Source organism: Mobula hypostoma, chromosome X2 (assembly GCF_963921235.1).
Source record: "Mobula hypostoma chromosome X2, sMobHyp1.1, whole genome shotgun sequence".
NCBI lineage: Eukaryota > Metazoa > Chordata > Chondrichthyes > Myliobatiformes > Myliobatidae > Mobula > Mobula hypostoma.
In genome coordinates this window covers 45,277,830-45,295,808 of record NC_086129.1, presented here as the reverse complement: position 1 = coordinate 45,295,808, position 17,979 = coordinate 45,277,830, and the positions used below count along the sequence as shown (strand labels likewise).

The 17,979-nt window shown below is 41.6% G+C and overlaps 1 protein-coding gene across 1 annotated transcript in view; it reads right to left on the bottom strand.

Annotated features, from left to right (window-relative positions):
• Window positions 1-17,979, bottom strand: part of dscaml1 (Down syndrome cell adhesion molecule like 1) — a 786,587-nt gene that overhangs the window by 733,622 nt on the left and 34,986 nt on the right. The window contains exon 2 of the mRNA XM_063038255.1: window positions 11,957-12,274. Within this exon, the coding sequence (XP_062894325.1) occupies window positions 11,957-12,274 (318 nt within the window). The remainder of the gene's footprint in view (window positions 1-11,956; window positions 12,275-17,979) is intronic.

The window sequence follows — 17,979 nt, the reverse complement described above, 5'->3', positions numbered from 1 at the left end:
GATGCTGACTTTAAGCATTACCAAAAGAGATCACTTTCTAAGCAGCTGTGTCCAATAACTGGAAAATAAATTTGGTAACATGAGCTCTGAAGGCATTGACCTTTGAACCTGCTTGATCATTCAGTGCTCACAAAATTCTGGAGGAACTCAGCAGATCAGGCAGAGCTATGGAAGGAAATAAAGAGTCAATGTTTTGGACCAAAACCCTTCATCCTGAGTTCTAATGAATGGTCTCAGCCAAAACGTCAACTGTTTATTGCCCTCCATGGATGCGACCTGAACTATTGAGTTCTTCCAGCATTTTGTGTGTGTTGCTTAAGATTTCCAGCATCTGCAGAATTTCTCTGTCCTTGGTTGCCACAAGAGGACACAGGTTTAAGGTGCTGGGGAGTAGGTGCAGAGGAGATGTCAGGGGTAAGTTTTTTTACTCAGAGAGTGGTGAGTGCGTGGAATGGGCTGCTGGCAATGGTGGTGGAGGCGAATACGATAGGGTCTTTTAAGAGACTTTTAGATAGATACATGGAGCTTAGTAAAAGAGAGGGCTATAGGTAAGCCTAGTAATTTCTGAAGTAGGGACATGTTCGGCACAACTCTGTGGACCGAAGGGCCTGTATTGTGCTGTAAGTTTTCTATGTTTCTATGCTTCATTATTCAGTAAAATTAAGGACAACCCTGTGGCCTCAAACATTACTTACCCAACAACTTATTGAACCCAGCATTGAATACCCTCAATGACTTAGTGGATGTGTGTCTCGAAGTCAAAAAGTTGTAAAAACTACAACGTACCTCAGTCCTGAATGGCTGACTTTTAATCATGACACATACCAGATATACTGTATGCAGACATCCCACCCTGCAAAAACTCATTTCAGGGAGGTAGCACCATCAATTTGTGGGAGACTTCCGGGAGAGGTGGGATGTCTGCAATAGAGTAGCTCCTTAGCAGCTGGCCAGCTAGTTTAAATAACGTTAGCTATGCTAATGAACGAATGACACCTGTTAAACTCACCTCAACATGTCTTTTACAGTCTTAACCCACCATGGGCAATAGAAAAGTCCCTGTTGCAAACAGTGCAGCGAGCAACACTGTCATTATTTTGACCCCCTATTAGGCAGGGGTACACTTTAGTGTAGTCTGGGGTGAAGAGCATTTTATATTTTCTTTTGGAACACTCTGCAATGGCGTGCGCGCTCGCTCTCTCTCTCGCTCTCTCTCGTGGTCGCTCGCGCGTTCTCAAGTGCTCTCGCTTGCTTTCTCTCTCGCTCTCTCTCGCGCATGCTCTCTCTCATGGTCGCTCTCGCACTCTCTCTTGCTTTTCTCTAACGCGCTCTCTCTCAAAAAAAATTGATTTCCGTGATATTGTATATAATTTGCGGGCATCAGGGAGCCACTACTAATATGCAGGAGACTCCCGGAAGTTCCAGGAGAGGTGGGATGTCTGTGTATGTCCTCCTTAGGCTATGACACAGTGGTTCTCAATTCAGAAATGGAGCTGTGAGCCAAGTTCCTTCATGGCAGAAGATGCCTGCCACCTTGCAATGGCTGGCAAATCCATCCCACCACTCTCCCAACCAATCATTCATATCTTCACAAGTCAGGCATTCATAGACCAGAGGGGATCTGTATATCTTTTGATTTCATATTACTCATAAACAAAAGCAAATATTAATATATATTGGATAATATGGTTTTATGAATGATCTTAAGATAGAATTGACAAATTGATGTTAATTTATTCTTCTTTTTAGTTTGTGGTTGAGCCCATGAGAGGAAAGGCAATTCAGGATGGGGTGTTATGTAATGAACCAGATTTGATTAAGGAGCTTAAGGTAAAGGAAACTTTAGGAGACAGTGGTCATAATATGATTGAATTCACCCTGCAGTTAGAGGGGGAGAAAATAAAGTCAGCTGTATCAGTATCACAATGGAGTAAAGAGAATTAGAGGCATAAGAGAGAAACTGGCCAAAGTTGATTAAAGGGGACAATAGCAGGGATAACAGTAGAACAGTAATGGCTCGGTTTCTGGAGGCAATGTAGTAGGCACAGGATAGTTAGATCACAAAGATGAAGTTGTATTTTGGAGGGAGGCTGAGGCAACTGTGGATGACAAGGGAAGATAAAGTCACCACAAAAGCAAAAAAAAAAGGGCATACAATGTAGCAAAGATTAGTGGGAAGTTAGAGGATTGGGGAGCTTTTAAAAACCAACAGAAGGCAACTAAAAAACCATAAAGAGAGAAAAAATGAAATATGAAGGTAAGCTCACCAATAATAGAAAAGATGATACAAATGTTTTTTTTCAGATATATAAATAATAAAAGAGAGCCAAGAGTGGATATCGGATTGCTGGAAAGATAGTAATGGGGGACAAAGAAATGGCAGGCAAACTTAAGTACTTTTAGTCAATCTTCACTGTGCAAGACACTAGCAGTATGCCAGAAATTCAAGAGTGTCAGAGGCAGAATGAGTGTAGTAGCTATTACTAAGGAGAAGGTACTTGGGAAGCTGAAACATCTGATAGTAGACAAGTCAGCTGGACCAGGTGGACTGCACCCCAGGGTTCTGAAAGAAGTAACTCAAGGCATTAATAGTGATCACTAGACCCTGGAATAGTTTGGGGTACTTGGAGGCACATGATAAAACAAGCATTGTTTCCTTAAAGGAAATCTTGCCTAACAAATCTGTTGGAATTCTTTGAGAAAATAACCGGCATGATTGACAAAAGAGAGACAGTAGACATCGTTTTCTTGGATTTTCCAAAAGCTTTTGTCCAAGTGGCACACATGAGGCTGCTTAAAAAGATAAGAGCCAATGGTATTACAGGAAAGTTACTAGTATGGATAGAACATCCTATTAACTTTGGCTGACTGGCAAGAAACAGCAAGTGGGATTAAAGGGAGCCTTTTCTGGTTGGCTGCCAGTGACTAGTGGTATTCCACAGGGGTCAGTATTGGGACCGCCTCTTTTTACACTGTACGTCAGTGATTTGGATGAAGGAATTAATAATAATAATACCAAGTGGGAAATTCATTCATTACAGAGGTAACATTTAAAAGCACACTTAGCAGTGTGCAAACTTAACTAATAATACAGTACAGAATAATATTAGGCACAATAATGGCCTTATAGCCAAGATAGCAGATGATACAAAGCTAGGAAAAGGGACAGGTAGTGTTAAGGAAGCAAGGAGTCTACAGAAGGACCTTTAGACAGGTTGGGTGCATGGGCAAAGAAGTGGCAGATGAAATACAGTGTCGGTAAGTGTATGGTCATGCACTTTGGCAGAAGAAATGAAAAGGTGTAGACTATTTTCTAAACGGGGAGAAAATTCAAAAATCAGAGGTGCAGAGGGACTTGGAAGGATTCCCTAAAGGTTAACTTGCAGGTTGAGTTGGTGGTAAGGAAGGCAAATAAATGCATTGTTAGCATTCATTTCAAGAGGACTAGAATACAAGAGCAACAATGTAATGCTGAGGCTTTATAAGGCATTGGTCAGACCGCACTTGGAGTATTGTGAACACCTTTGGGCCCCTTATCTAAGAAAAGATGTGCTGGCATTTGAGAAGATGTTCACGAGAATATTTCCTAAAATGAAAGGGTTAACATGAGAAGTGTCTGATGGCTCTGGGCCTGTACTCACTGGAATGTAGAAAAATGAGGGGGCATCTCATTGAAACCTTTTGAATATTGAAAAGCCGAGATACAGCGGATGTGGAGAGGGTATTTCCTGTAGTGGGAGAGTCTAATACCAGAGAGTACAGCCTCAGAATAGAAGGACGTCCCTTTAGAACAGAGATGAGGAGGAATCTCTTTAGCTAGAGGGTGGTGAATCTGTGGAATTCATTGCCACAGACGACTGTGGAGGTTGATAGGTTCTCAATTAGTCAGGGCATTAAAGGTTATGGGGAGAAGACAAGAGAATGGGGTTGAAAGGGGTAATAAATCAGCAAGGATGAAATGGTACAGCAGATTCTATGGGCCAAATGGCCCAATTCTGCTCCTATATCTTATGATCTTAAAAGGGATAGTTATGATGACAGTTCTGAAGAAACACTGTCAATCTGACACATTATGTCTACTTTTCTCTTTATGAGAGCTGCCTGACCTACTGAGAATTGCCAATATTTTCCACTTTTGATTCTTTTTAAAGAGTTCCAACATCCCAGAAAATGGTCTTTAAATGCATATGATCGCATGAAAATAGTTTAAATGAACCTATAAAAATAAAATGCAAAAAACAATGGAAGTCACATTGAAACAATAGACACAAAGAGAGATCCAGAGTAACACACACAAAATGCTGGAGGAACCCAGGTGGTCAGAATGCATCTATGGAGAGGAATAAACAGTCGATATTTTGGGCTGAGATTCTTCATTTTGAAACATGCTCCTTTCAACATCATCCTCTTCCCTGTCAGAAGCTTATCAAATATTTCTTCATTAAAGCAGAGCTGAGAGGCGGCTCATTTCAAATCAGAATTTTGTATTAGTGATCTAACATCTCTGTAAAAGCTCTATCTCAATGGCAACCCAATGTAACCAAGCACTTGGCAAATTCTTTGATGTTTATTCTGAAAATTACATCCCATAACAATCCTTCAACAAAACTAGCAGCAAGGTGGTTGGCACTGTTGCACCTGACTGCCGCCCTCAAAGGGACACACTTCACAAGAAAAAGAACCGAGGCACAAGATGAGGCTAACATAGATCATATTGAATAGTGAGACAGACTTGAGAGGCCTAGTGTCATAACTCCTGATTTTCTTGTGCTCTTGTAATGGTGTTTTGAATTTCATTGGTATTGGGGAAAAATTTTGTATGTAAAATCCCTCACGTGATACAGCATTACAAACACATTGCAAACTGTGCCAAATTGAAACAATTGACTGATTCTTTATATGTGGGCAGGAGCAGAGAGAATCCTTGGATACTGTCTTCACAGAGCTGAAAGTACTGGCGGGTAATTGTAGTTTTGCAGATGTGAAAAACCCATTCAACGTCATCCAGCCTGAGAAACGGAGAAAAATCACATACAGATGTGCAAAACTGCAGAGCATTCCTACATCAGGCTGTACAAATCAGAAATCCGATGACTGAAAGCATACGTGGTGATGTGTGAGGCAAAAGACAGAAAAACAAAAGAGATTGCAGCTCTATAAAAATTCTGGTTGGACGTCTTGTATTTAGTTCTGCCCGCTGCTTATAGGAAGAATGTGGAAACTCTAGAGAGGGTGCAGAGGAGATTTACCAGGATGCCGCCTGGATTAGAGAGCACGTTTTGTGAGTTTAGGTTGAGCACACTAGGGCTTTTTCTCTGGAGTGAAGGAAATGAATGACAACTTGATAGAGGTGTACAACATAATAAGAGGCATAGACAGAGTGAACAGTCAGAGACTTTTCTCCTGGGCAGCAGTGGCTAATACCAAAGGATATCCTTTGATTTATTTCATTTATTTATTTATTGAGACTCAGTGTGGAATAGGCCTTTCTAGCCTGTTGTGCCACCCAGCAACCCTGGATTTAATCCTAGCCTAATGATGGGACAATTTACAAGGACCAATTAACCTATTAACCAGTACATCTTCAGGCTGTGGGAGGAAAGCCACGTGTTCCACATATAATACCCTGGTTTATGACCATGCTTTATTGTATTAATACAGTTATGCTGCTGGGAATTTATTTACTGTAGATTTTCTCAAAATGCAATGTATTCCTTTAATTACATCATACAATTGGGTATTTCATTTTTATTTTGCTGTTTAAAATAACAATTCAGTTGATTAAGTTAGGTTTGTGTAATAGCCAATAGGATTTGTCTTGTGAACATTTGGCCAATAAGTTGCCCCGGAACATTCTAGAGAGATCAGGGTCGCCATTTTCTAGCTCAAGCTGGAAGGGGGGGGGAGGAGAGAGAGAGAGAGAGACAGAGAGACAGAGAGACAGAGAGAGAGAGAGAGAGAGAGAGAGAGAGAGAGAGAGAGAGAGAGAGAGAGAGAGAGAGAGAGAGAGAGAGAGAGAGAGAGAAATGGAGAGAGAGAGAGAGAGAGAGAGAGAGAGAGAGAAATGGAGAGATGACAAACATGGGTGAAAAACATGGTGAAATGCTCACAGAGCCCATTTGGAGGGACAGATACTGCTGCTGGAAAATCCTTATGCAGACAGTGGTCTCACAGACAATGTAGAGATAACTTTTAATGAGCTTGTTATCACACGATCTTTGGAGAAAGTTTGACATCTTGTCCTTGGATGTTGCATAGATATTTATTTATGTTCTGCTTGAACTGTGTTTTCAGGCAAAATTGTTCAGTACTGAGATTAAATGAATTGAAGGAAACTGGATGGATTATAAACTCTAATGATTATGTGCACATAGTAGGCTAATTTATATGTAATGGGCTCTTTTCTTCATTTTGTTTGTTATAGTTTAAAATATTTTTTCAATACAATTTAAATTTAAGTTTATACTGGCATGAGTTAAATTATTGCTTCCTGGTGAACAGTAAATTTGCATAGGTGTGTCAGTATTCAAACAATTGATAGCCTCATTTCCTCTTAAAGGGACATTGAAACTCTAATGTTTGCACTTACTGAGTCATATTTACCCAAGACCTGTTTATTTATTGGAAGTGCAAACAGGAGGAAATCTGCAGATGCTGGAAATTCAAGCAACACACACAAAATGCTGGTGGAATGTAGCAAGTCAGGCAGCATCTATAGGAAGAGGTACAGTCGACATTTCGGGCCGAGACCCTTTGTCAGGACTGACAAAGGGTCTCGGCCCAAAATATCAAGTGTACCTCTTCCTATAGATGCTGCCTGACCTGCTGTGTTTCACCAGCATTTTGTATGTGTTGCTATTTATTGGAAGTAGCCTTTTCATCGTTATTCCCCATGCATTGTGGAATTATGTGGCTATTAGTTTGCATTAACAATACTAGCTAACTCATTACGAACCTACAGTGAGAGATTTACACACATAGAGGATATTCTGAGTCATTACAGATGACATCGGAATTGAACTCTGAACTCTGATAGCTCGAGCTGCAATGGTGTAATGCTAACTGCTATGCAAGCCTTTTAAAGTGAGAGGGAGAAATAGAGGGGAGATGGGGTTTGTTTTTTCTTTACACTAAGAGTGGCAAGTGCCTGGAATGCATTGCCAGGGGTGATGGTAGAGGCTGATACATTCTACACAACTACAGAAGTGTGTGAAGTTCAGGATGCCACATTACAGAAAGCAGGTGATTGTGCAGGACAGGGTGCAGAGGAGGTTCATCAAGATGTTGCCTTAGATAGAGCATTTTAAAAATTCAAGGATTCATAGAGTTATCGAGCACAGAAATAGGCCCTTCAGCCCAACTAATCTATACTGACCAAGGGGCCTATCTACACTAATTTCAGTTGCCTAAATTTGGCCTATATCCCTCCATATATTTCCTCTCTATGTAACTTTCTGACCTGCTGTGTCCCCCCATGTGGAGGAAAATTAAATTCTGAATTAAATTTTGTTGTCAAGCTTGACTAGCTAAGTATTGCTCAAGACTTGGGTCATGAGGGTGACAGGACAAGATGCACACTTGCTTGTGCAAGCTAACAGTAGCTAACAATAGATCATGCCAGTGATGAGGTATTGTTACCCTTTGTCTGAAATTGTCTTGCTAATAGAGGAACTGACTGTAGACGTGCAATTCTAACTTTTGTGTATCGCGCAGAAACATTTGTAGACTTGCTGATACCCAACAAGTACTTCTTGAAATCACTGACCAAGTATGTTTAGCTGTTGGCTATTGCCCAAAATTTACTGTACTGCACAACCACAAGCTGCTCTAAAAACCATCCCGTAGGCATTCTACAAATTCATTATTGTTTACCTTCTGCTTCTGGGGTAAAAAAAAATCTTTCTCACATCCCCTCTAAGCCTCCTACCTCTTGCCCTAAACCCATTTCTTCTGATTTAATACATCACTTTAATGGGGAAAACCTTCTTACTGCCTTCCCCATTTATACCCTCACAGTTTTGTATGCCTCAGGCAGGTTTCCCTCAGCCTCCTCTGGTCCAGCTGACTGCCTATCCTTCTACTCAGTCTCATTACATGCACCTACTTGTATACCAACTGTCCCAGCACTCTGGTTCCATTCCCCAGTTATAGTTAGGCTTACTAAGTTGAGGTCATGTTATGTTGGTGCCGGAAGCTTGGCGACACTTGTGGGTTGCCCCAGCGCAATCCTCACCAGTCCTGACGAAGGGTCTCAGCCTGAAACGTCGACTGTACCTCTTCCTAGAGATGCTGCCTGGCCTGCTGCGTTCACCAGCAACTTTGATGTGTGTTGCAATCCTCACTCATTTGATCTGATGCAAACAACATGTGTTTCAATGTACAAGTCACAAATAAACCAGTCTTTAATCTTTATCTGTGAAGGTTAGGTGGTGAAAAATTGATTACTGTAGATGGTCGATATGAATATGATGGGCCAAGACCCTGCAGTGGACAGTGAGGTCAGCTGAGAAGATCATCGGGGTCTCCCTTCCTGCCATTAGACATTTACACCACACGCTGCATCCGCAAAGCAAACAGCATTATGAAGAACCCCACAAACCCCTCATACAAACTCTTCTCCCTCCTGCCATCTGGCAAAAGGCACTGAAGTATTCAGGCCCTCACGACCAGACTATGTAACAGTTTCTTCCCCCAAGCCATCAGACTCCTCAATACCCAGAGCCTGGACTGACACCAACCTACTATACCCTCTACTGTGCATATTGTCTTGTTTATTATTTATTGTAATGCCTGCACTGTTTTGTGCACTTTATGCAGTCCTGGGTAGGTCTGTAGTCTAGTGTAGTTTTATGTTTTTTTTTTACATAGTTCAGTGTAGTTTTTGTATTGTTCATGTAGCACCATGGTCCTGAAAAACGTCTCATTTTTACTGTGTACTGTACCAGCAGTTATGGTCGAAATGACAATAAAAAGTGACTTGACTTGACAAAAGCCCTTTATCTGTGTTGTTTGGCTCTATGACCCTAAATTACTCTATTGAAAATTAGACTCAGTTGCTATTTGAGGGACTTAAGCAACTGTCCACCAAACAGCAGTGGGCAAGCTCCATATTAAACTCCACCATTATATTCTCATAATGGTGTCACATTATGAGACAAAGTCATCACAAAAACCTCTTGCTCTTCAATCAGTGTCCTCCAATCGCACTTTTAAGATTTTACGAACACTGAAGTGTGCATTAGAGAATGAATAATAAAGGTATAATCTAATCAAGAGGTTCATATTGTCAACCATCAACCACAGCTCACAAGGCAAGGCAAAACCCCAGAGGAAGTGTATGTTCCTGGCACTGTTTCCGAAGAACTATAGTGTGATTTACTTCATTCATTTTGGTGAATTAGCGTTGAGTGGAATAATACTGTTACTGGAGAAAAAAAATGCAAGATCAGAACTCTGCCAAGCATGCACAACTAATTGACAGTATAGTTCAGCTATGGAATCAACTGCTTCAAAGTTCAAAGGTTGAAGTTCAATGTAAATTTATTATCAAAGTACAAATGTCACCGTACACTACCCTAATATTCATTTTCTTACATTCACAGAAATACAACAGAATCAACAAAACACTACAAAGACTGATAAGCAACCAATGCACAAAATAAGGCCATCTGTGCAAATACAAAGAGATGGATAGATAAATAGATAGATAATGGTCAAAGTAGTTAAACCTGGATTGGCTTTCTGCTGCTGTAGCTCATCCACTTCAAGATTTGATGTGTTGTGTGTTCAGAGATGCTCTTTTACACACCACTGTTGTAACGTGTGGTGATTTGAGTTACTGTCACCTTCCTGTCAGCTTGAACCAGTCTGGCCATTCTCCTCTGACCTCTCTCATTAACAAGGTGTTTTCACCCACAGAACTGCGGCTCACTTCATGTTATTTTGTTTCTCGCACCACTCTCTGTAAACTATAGAGACTTGTGTGTGTGAAGATCCCATGAGATCAACAGTTTCTGAGACGCTCAGACTACCCTGCCTGGCAACAATGTCTGGAAATTGAATCTCAAGATAGTATATGGCAAGTTATACATTCTGTGATAATATATTTAGATTGAACTCATTTTTTCCCACTCCTGAAGGTTCACAACCCGAAACAGCAACGATCTTATTCCCTCCATAGACGCTGCCTGATCCATGGAGTTCCTCCAGCATTTTGTGTGTTGCTAGCAGTGGTATATGATACTTCCCAAATTTAATGTGCAATCCCAACAAAGGTTGTGAACATTGTTCTTCAAACACCAGGAATGTGTTTGTCATGGGTGAGGCTTTATCGCCATGGGTAGAGTTTGACCTCTTTCACCAGGAGGGTGCTGGCTGCTCCTGGAACTTCTTGCTGGGATGATTGCACCAAATAATTCAACAAACCACTGAGGTTCACCACGAACCCATAATTCTGGCTTTTTGCTTCTATTGAGCAACTCCAAGATGATTTGGTTCAGTCACACCGTTCGAAACTAACCAACTTGGGTGGCTAGGAAGTCAAATATCCAAGCTGGCAAAATTATGAAGGAAATAGGTTGTCCTATATAAATTGTATTTGAAACAAGTCTATCTTTCATTGGAATTGGGAAGTTCCTGACAAAAAAATATTATTGTTGGTAACAATATTCCCTTACAATAGTGCAATCACTTGAGTCGAGAATGCTGATCTCCTCAGGAGTTGTCTACTGGTGGGTCCTCGTGTGGCTCTGGAGGCCGATCCGGGATCCACATATTCTGGTGCCGTGTGGGCAAGAGTAAGTGGTGGTTGTGGTCAGTGGTTGGGTCTTTCTGTTGCTCAGATTCTTCTTTCACAGCTGTTGCTTGTCCCTTATCTAATAAGGTTATAAAATCATGAATAGCCAAAGTCTTTTTCAGAGGATAGGGGACGAGTGGGTGTAGGTTGAAGTTGAGAAGGGCAAGATTTGAAATGGACCTGAGAGGCAACTTTTTCACACAAAGATTAGTGGTTATATGGAATGAGCTGCACAAGGAAATTGTAGGGACAGGTACAATTACAACATTTAAAAGACTCTTGGACAGGTATGTGGACAGGAGAGGTTTATAGAGACATGGGCCAAATATAGAAGGACTGTTTATGTGCATGGCTGACTGGATGGGAGGGAGGAAAGGGGCTTATTCTTGCTGTAACACACATAAAACTTGCTGGTGAACACAGCAAGCCAGGCAGCATCTATAGGAAGAGGTACAGTCGATGTTTCCGGCCAAGACCCTTCGTCAGCACTCGATGCTGCCTGGCCTGCTGCGTTCACCAGCAATTTTTATATGTGTTGCTTGAAATTCCAGCATCTTCAGATTTCCTCATGTTTGCGTTATTCTTGCTGTTGTTGTTTTGTTGCTTGTTGTGTTCTGTGTTGTTCTGCCGAGCATTATGGGCAAGCTATGTTGGCGCTGGTTTGCATGGCGACACTTGCTGTCTGCCCCCAGCACATCCTCAGGTTGTGTTGATTGTTAATGTAAATGATGCATTTCACTGTATGTTTCCATGTACACCTAATAAATCTGAACCTGAATCTGAAATAAGGCTAGTTGCAGGGTCAGATTGGGCCAAGGGGCTTTTTTCCATGCTGTATGAGGAGGTTGCTGCTACCGTACCACATGGCTACAGTTGTGTAGGGACGGGGTTCGTATTCTGGAGATGGGAAGAACAACCAGAAGACAGCAGAAGAGAGCCAGGAGAAATGCAGCCATGGTTGCCACCACTACCACATATACATGTCCCACCTGTAACAGAGCTTGTGGGTCCAGGATAGGATTGTATAGTCATCAAAGATCTCACCGTTAAAGGAGTGGACGTCGTCATTGGATTTCGATGGACAACCGAAGATTGCTCTATAACTATCAATCTGTGAATCTCTCCAAATTCCCATAAGGACAAAGCACCAGATAATCTTACCTGCTTTGACACGGATATTTGGGCTCCTTATCTTGCCGGCTTTGTTTTCAGCCGTGCAGAAGTAGTCATTGTCGTGGATAAAGCTATTAAACCCTGATGGCGAGAAGGGATAGAGCTGCAGAGTGCCGTTGAGGTGGACGTGGCGGATATTGGGCACATCGTAGATGTCATCTTTTGTGGCAAGGTACCAGCGGAGGATGGTGCCCGGAGAGCCAGCAGCCGGGCAGGGCAGCACCGTGCCCACCGAGCTGGAGAAGATCACCTGCTGCAACGAGTCATTCACGAAGTACAGGCTCGTCCTTGGATCCTCGCTGTGTGCTGTGGGGGCAAAGACAAAGGAAGATCAATCAGATCAAAGTTCAAGGTAAACTTACTATCAAAGTACGTATATGTCACCATACATTACCCTGAGATTCATTTTCTTGCAGGCATTCACAGAACAAAGAAATGCAATGCAATCAAAGGAAAACAACACACAAAAACAGACAAACATTTCTGTTTCAGATGTTCAAACATTTTGCATCTCAACTTCATCTACGTATAAGTATATTTTATGTATTTTCTGTTCTGCTGCCATGCTGCCACAAAACAACAAATTTCACACAGACTCTACATTAGTGATAATAAAGTTGATTCTGATTCTAAATCTCTCATCCCTCACCCTAAATCTATGTCATCTAGTTCTATTCATCTCTGAGAAGGAGGTAAGATTCCTGCAGTCCATCCTCTCCATACCCCTCTAAAGCTTTATGTTTAAAGGGCCCACTTTTCTGTTCATACGATAGTCTGCCTCTCTTGCAAAATGATAAGCATACGATATATGAGCAGAATTAGGCCATTCAGCCCATCAACTTTACATTTGAAGGTTCTCCCTAACCACAGAAACAATGACTTGTGCATCCATGAGAGACAGATTGTGCTGTATTCACTGGACCTAAGTAACAGGGTTGGTTGCTCTGGAATGTTACATCCAATTCTTTGTTCCATTTTGGGAAATAAATGTCATATTGTACCAGCAACCTGCAGAAGAAGAAACCAAACTTCTGGTGAAAAGGCACACAGCTGTGACAAACCATGGGTTATCAAGGATTAAAACGTATAACCAAACTCAGGTATGAAACAATTTCGGCCTCATATCTCCTTAAAGAAGATGCCTCTAAATAAAGAAAGAAAGGCTTACAGTCTACAGCATTTCACTACCTCAGCCGGTGGGATTTACTGCAAGTGTTACAACAATTATATCGTAAATGCACCTGCCAGTTTACAGTCAGCAAAGATCCTGAAATAGAAATAAAATAAATCGCCAAAACAACTGCCTCATAACATAAATTCAGGAAGAAAATTTTGTTGTTTAAAAAAGTTGCTGTGAAAGCACACCAACTACTTCCTCAGGAGGCTAAAGAAATTTGGCATGTTCTCTTTGAACCTTACGAATTTTTATCACTGCACCATAGAAGGCATCCTATCCAAATGCAGCGCGGCTTGAATGGCAGCTCTGACCGAGACAACAAACTGCGTAGATTTGTGGACACGGTTCAGCACATCACAGAAAGGTGCCTCATTGCTATGGACTCTGTCTACATCTCTTGCTGCCTCGGTAAAACAGCCAACATAATCAAAGACACCACCCACCCCTGACATAGTCTCTTGTGAACCACCAGGGCAGTTTCAAAAAATAATGGGGGAGCTCATTGAAACCTATCAAATGCACTGGGCAACAAAGATTTTGCTTCCTGAATATTTTTGACTGTATCTTATGGATTTTGGGTTGCTGATCATGAAGGTCACTATGAAATTTCCCTATCATGTATCATTTCTTGAAATCACCTATATTTGTTATTTCAATTCATAACTCAAGTCAGAATAACTGATGCCAAGACTAAGGAAGGCATTTTTTTGTTGGTCCACAAACCAAACAAGTCATCAATGACAGGCAATTCAAAGAACTTCTAGTGGGACCAGAGAAAATTGCATGGAAAGCATTCAAGGATGTTGTTGAACATTTCCTTGGCAACTACAGAGCACCAAACTACGTGCAGCTGGTTGACAACATGTTTCAAGCATACAAAACCATGAAGTGCAACATGTCACTGAAGATTCATTTTCTGCATTCCCATTTAGACCTCTTCCCTGCAAATCTTGACACTGTCAGTGACAAACATGGTGAAAGGTTTCATCAGGGCATTGGGGTCATGGAGAAACAGTATCAGGGCAACTGGAATGCATCAGTGCTGGCTGATTATTGTTGGACACTTAAGCGAGAAGCCTCAGACACTGAGTGCAAATAAAAATCATTAACAAAATACTTTTAGCTTTGTTGAACTATTGCAAAGCATCAGCACTGTTATGTAATTAAATGCATTATATTCAATTAAAGTTAATTTCTTGTTTCTCCAAATTCCTACGTGATACAAGTGGACTGTAATTATACTTGTGGTCAGCTTCAAGCAGTCTATCATTAAAAAATATCTGCATAAGCAACACTGATATTGAAAGACCCGGATAGAGTGGACATGGAGAGGGTGTTTCCTATAGTGGGGGAGTCTAGAACCAGAGGGCACAACCTCAGAATTGAGGGATGTTCCTTTAGAACAGAGATGAGGAGGAATTTCTTTAGCCAGAGGGTGGCAAATCTGTGGAATTCATTGTCACAGACGGCTGTAGAGGGGAGAAGACAGGAGAATGGGGCTGAGAGGGAATGATAAATCAGCCATGATGGAACAGCAGAGCCAATGGGCCAAATGGCCTAACTCTGCTCCCACGTCTATGGTCTTCTTCCACCTCCATCAGTCAGAAGATACAAAAGCCTGAAAGCATGTACGAGAAGGCTCAAGAATAGCTTCTATCCTGCTGTTCTAGGACAATTGAAAGGTCCCCTAGTACACAAAGATGTACTCAACCTCACATTCTACCTCATCATAGCTTTGCTCCTTATTGTCTACTTGCACTCTCCCTTTATGCTGCATTGTTATTGCTTTTCCTTTGTACTACCTCAATGTACTAATGTGATGAAATTATCTGTAGGGATGACATGCAAAACAAAGTTGTTTTTACTGTACCTTGGTACATGTGGCAACATAGACCAATTACCAAGTGAATGGGGTATTTAATGTTTAGTTGGAAAAACACATAGAGACTTCATTTAATTTTACATCCTGAGAGCAAACTCTCTAATGGTTCAGCATTCCCTCAGTGCCACAGTTATATATGTGCCAAGATAGTCTTTTCCTTTCTTACTGAGACTTTATCGCGGATTGATTCTGGGATCCTTTTGCCAGGTAAACGGAGGCCAAAACAGGAAGGAAAAGAGAACTGCACGTGGCAACCAACAAGTTCAATGTCCATTTAAAATGAAGAGACAGACGATAATACAAAGACCAGACCTTGTTAAAACTCAGCGCAGATGCGACACTCAGACAGAATTACTGCTTTGTAGAGAGATGTGGAGACACACAAACTCACTGTGAGTTTCGAGTGTTTGTTTTTTTTAAAAAAACGCAAAACAAAATGCTGAAGAAAAGTGGACAGTAAACCTCTGTGAGGGACAGAATAAACACTGAATTAACCAAATTCTGAATTAATAGACAGTCGACTCTGTTGAGAAGAAAGAGTGGAAAGGCTTGCTGGACAAAAGCAGTTTCTTCTTGAAGGTGTCCTGCAGTCAAATACGGATGAATACTCATGATATAGTAACAGTCTTTATGAGAGAGAGTACTATAGGGTCAAATGCACTTTTCAACGTCTCTAGTCTCTTTTATGCTTTCATATGAATTCCTTAACAAATCTAGCTTGTGTTTTTCTAAGGAAGATTTACCTGTGCCGGTTTGCACACATTCCCGCCCTTGTCGTTCACACCTACGTCGGCTCGGCAGGAGATGTGTTCCACGGACGACAATTCACACTGATCCCAGAGATGGACCCCAGGAAACCACAGACTGCTCCACCTAGTGGTCACTCTGAGAACGAGCTGACGGGGTGGATTAAACTGAGACGCAACTTGAAAGTCGTTGAACAGTGCTGCTTTATCACTGTCAAAAAGATTCTCAATAAGGACTTTACACAATTACTTTATTTTGAGCGGAGTTATGTTTTTCAGCAGGAGAAAGGCAGCAGTCTCCATCTTGAACTCAGCCTGCTCCATCATGGGCACTAGCCTCAACACCTTCCAGGATATCTTCAAAAACAGATGCCTCAAAAAGGCAGTTTCTATTATTAAGAACCTCCATTACCCAGGACATGCTCTCTTGACATTGCCTCCATCACGGACGAGGTACAGGATCCTGAAGATACACACTCAACAATTTAGGAACAGCTTCTTCCCCTCTGTCATCAGATTCCTGAATGGTCCAAGACCCATCACACCCTGGATATTACCTGTTCCAACTCCTTCCTTCTGGTAGGCGCTTTAGATCACTGTATGCCAGGACAAATAAGTACAAGAACAGTTTCTTTCCGTATGCCATCAGTCTTATGAATTTTAGTCTATTATAAACCAAGTCCACTTGTACATACACAGGTATACCTCATTGTATATAGTTCACAATTATTTGCACTATTGTTTTGTTTGCTTTTTGATTCTGTACAGTGAGAGCTCAGAGAAACCGGCATCAAATTCCCTGTATGTGTCCACATACTTGGCAATAATAAAGGATTCTGATCCTGATTCTGATTCTGAGCCCATGTTTTAGTCACCTCAGAATTTTTGCTCTTTTTTTCAACCATTTAATTTTTAAGATGTATTTCTTATTGTCATTGATAGTATATTTTATGTATTGCACTGTCCTGCTGTTGCAAATTCCGCTGCATTTGTCAGTGATAATAAACCTGATTGTGATCCTGATTTTTATCACAGAGGTGCATGGGCTGAAACTCCAGAAGCATCCACTGCACCTCCTCAAAGGCTGCCATGCATTCTTTCAGCATTTGAATGTTGGCCTTGAGAACTGTGCAGAACTAGAGAACACCTACAACATTAAAAGCACGACACACACATCCAACCTCACAACCAGGAGGAATTTCTTTAGCCAGAGGGTGGTGAATCTGTGGAATGCAATGTCACAAATGGCTGTTGAGTCCGAGTCATTGGGTACATTAGGTACATCCATACACCTATTCATTAATGCAAATGTCTAATCAGCCAAAAATGTGGCAGTAACTAAATACATAAAAGCATGCAGACTCTTGACTAAGTGAATGGTCAAGATGCTCAGGCCAAACATTAGAATGTGTAAGAAATGTGATCCAAGTGACTTTGACTATGGAATGATTGTTGGTGTCAGGTGGGGTGGTTTGAGTATCTCAAAAACTGCTGACCTCCTGGGATTTTCACACACAACAGTCTCTAGAGTTTACAGAGAATGGTGTGAAAACACAAAAAAAAATCCAGTGAATCACAGTTGTGTGGGCGAAAATGCCTTATTATTAATGAGAGAGGTCAGAGGAGAATGGCCAGACTGGTTCAAGCAAACAGGAAGTAAATGGTAACTCAAATGACCACAACAGTGGTGTGCAGAAGAGCATCTCTGAACACACAACATGTCGAACCTTGAAGTGGATGGGTTACAGCAGCAGAAGACCATGAACATACACTCAGTGGGCACTTTATCAGGTACAGGAGGCATCAAATAAAGTCACCCCTGAGTGTATGGGTCTGCTTAGTGAAAGGAAACATTGATACACTGCAAGATTAAGGCTGGACGTCCATTACAACAGCAATATATTATTGTGAAAGTACTGGAGTATTAGTTTATTATTTTCATATGTTCCTGGGTGTGGGCACGTGGCCAAGTGGTTAAGGCATTGGACTAGCGACCTGAAAGTCGTGATCTTGAGTCCTTGAGCAAGGCACTTAATCACACATTGCTCTGCGACGACACTGGTGCCAAGCTGTATTGGTCCTAATGCCCTTCCCTTGGACAACATTGGTGTCGTGGAGAGGGGAGACTTGCAGCATGGGCAACTGCTGGTCTTCCATACAACCTTGCCCAGGCCTGCGCCCTGGAGAGCGAAGACTTTCCAGGCGC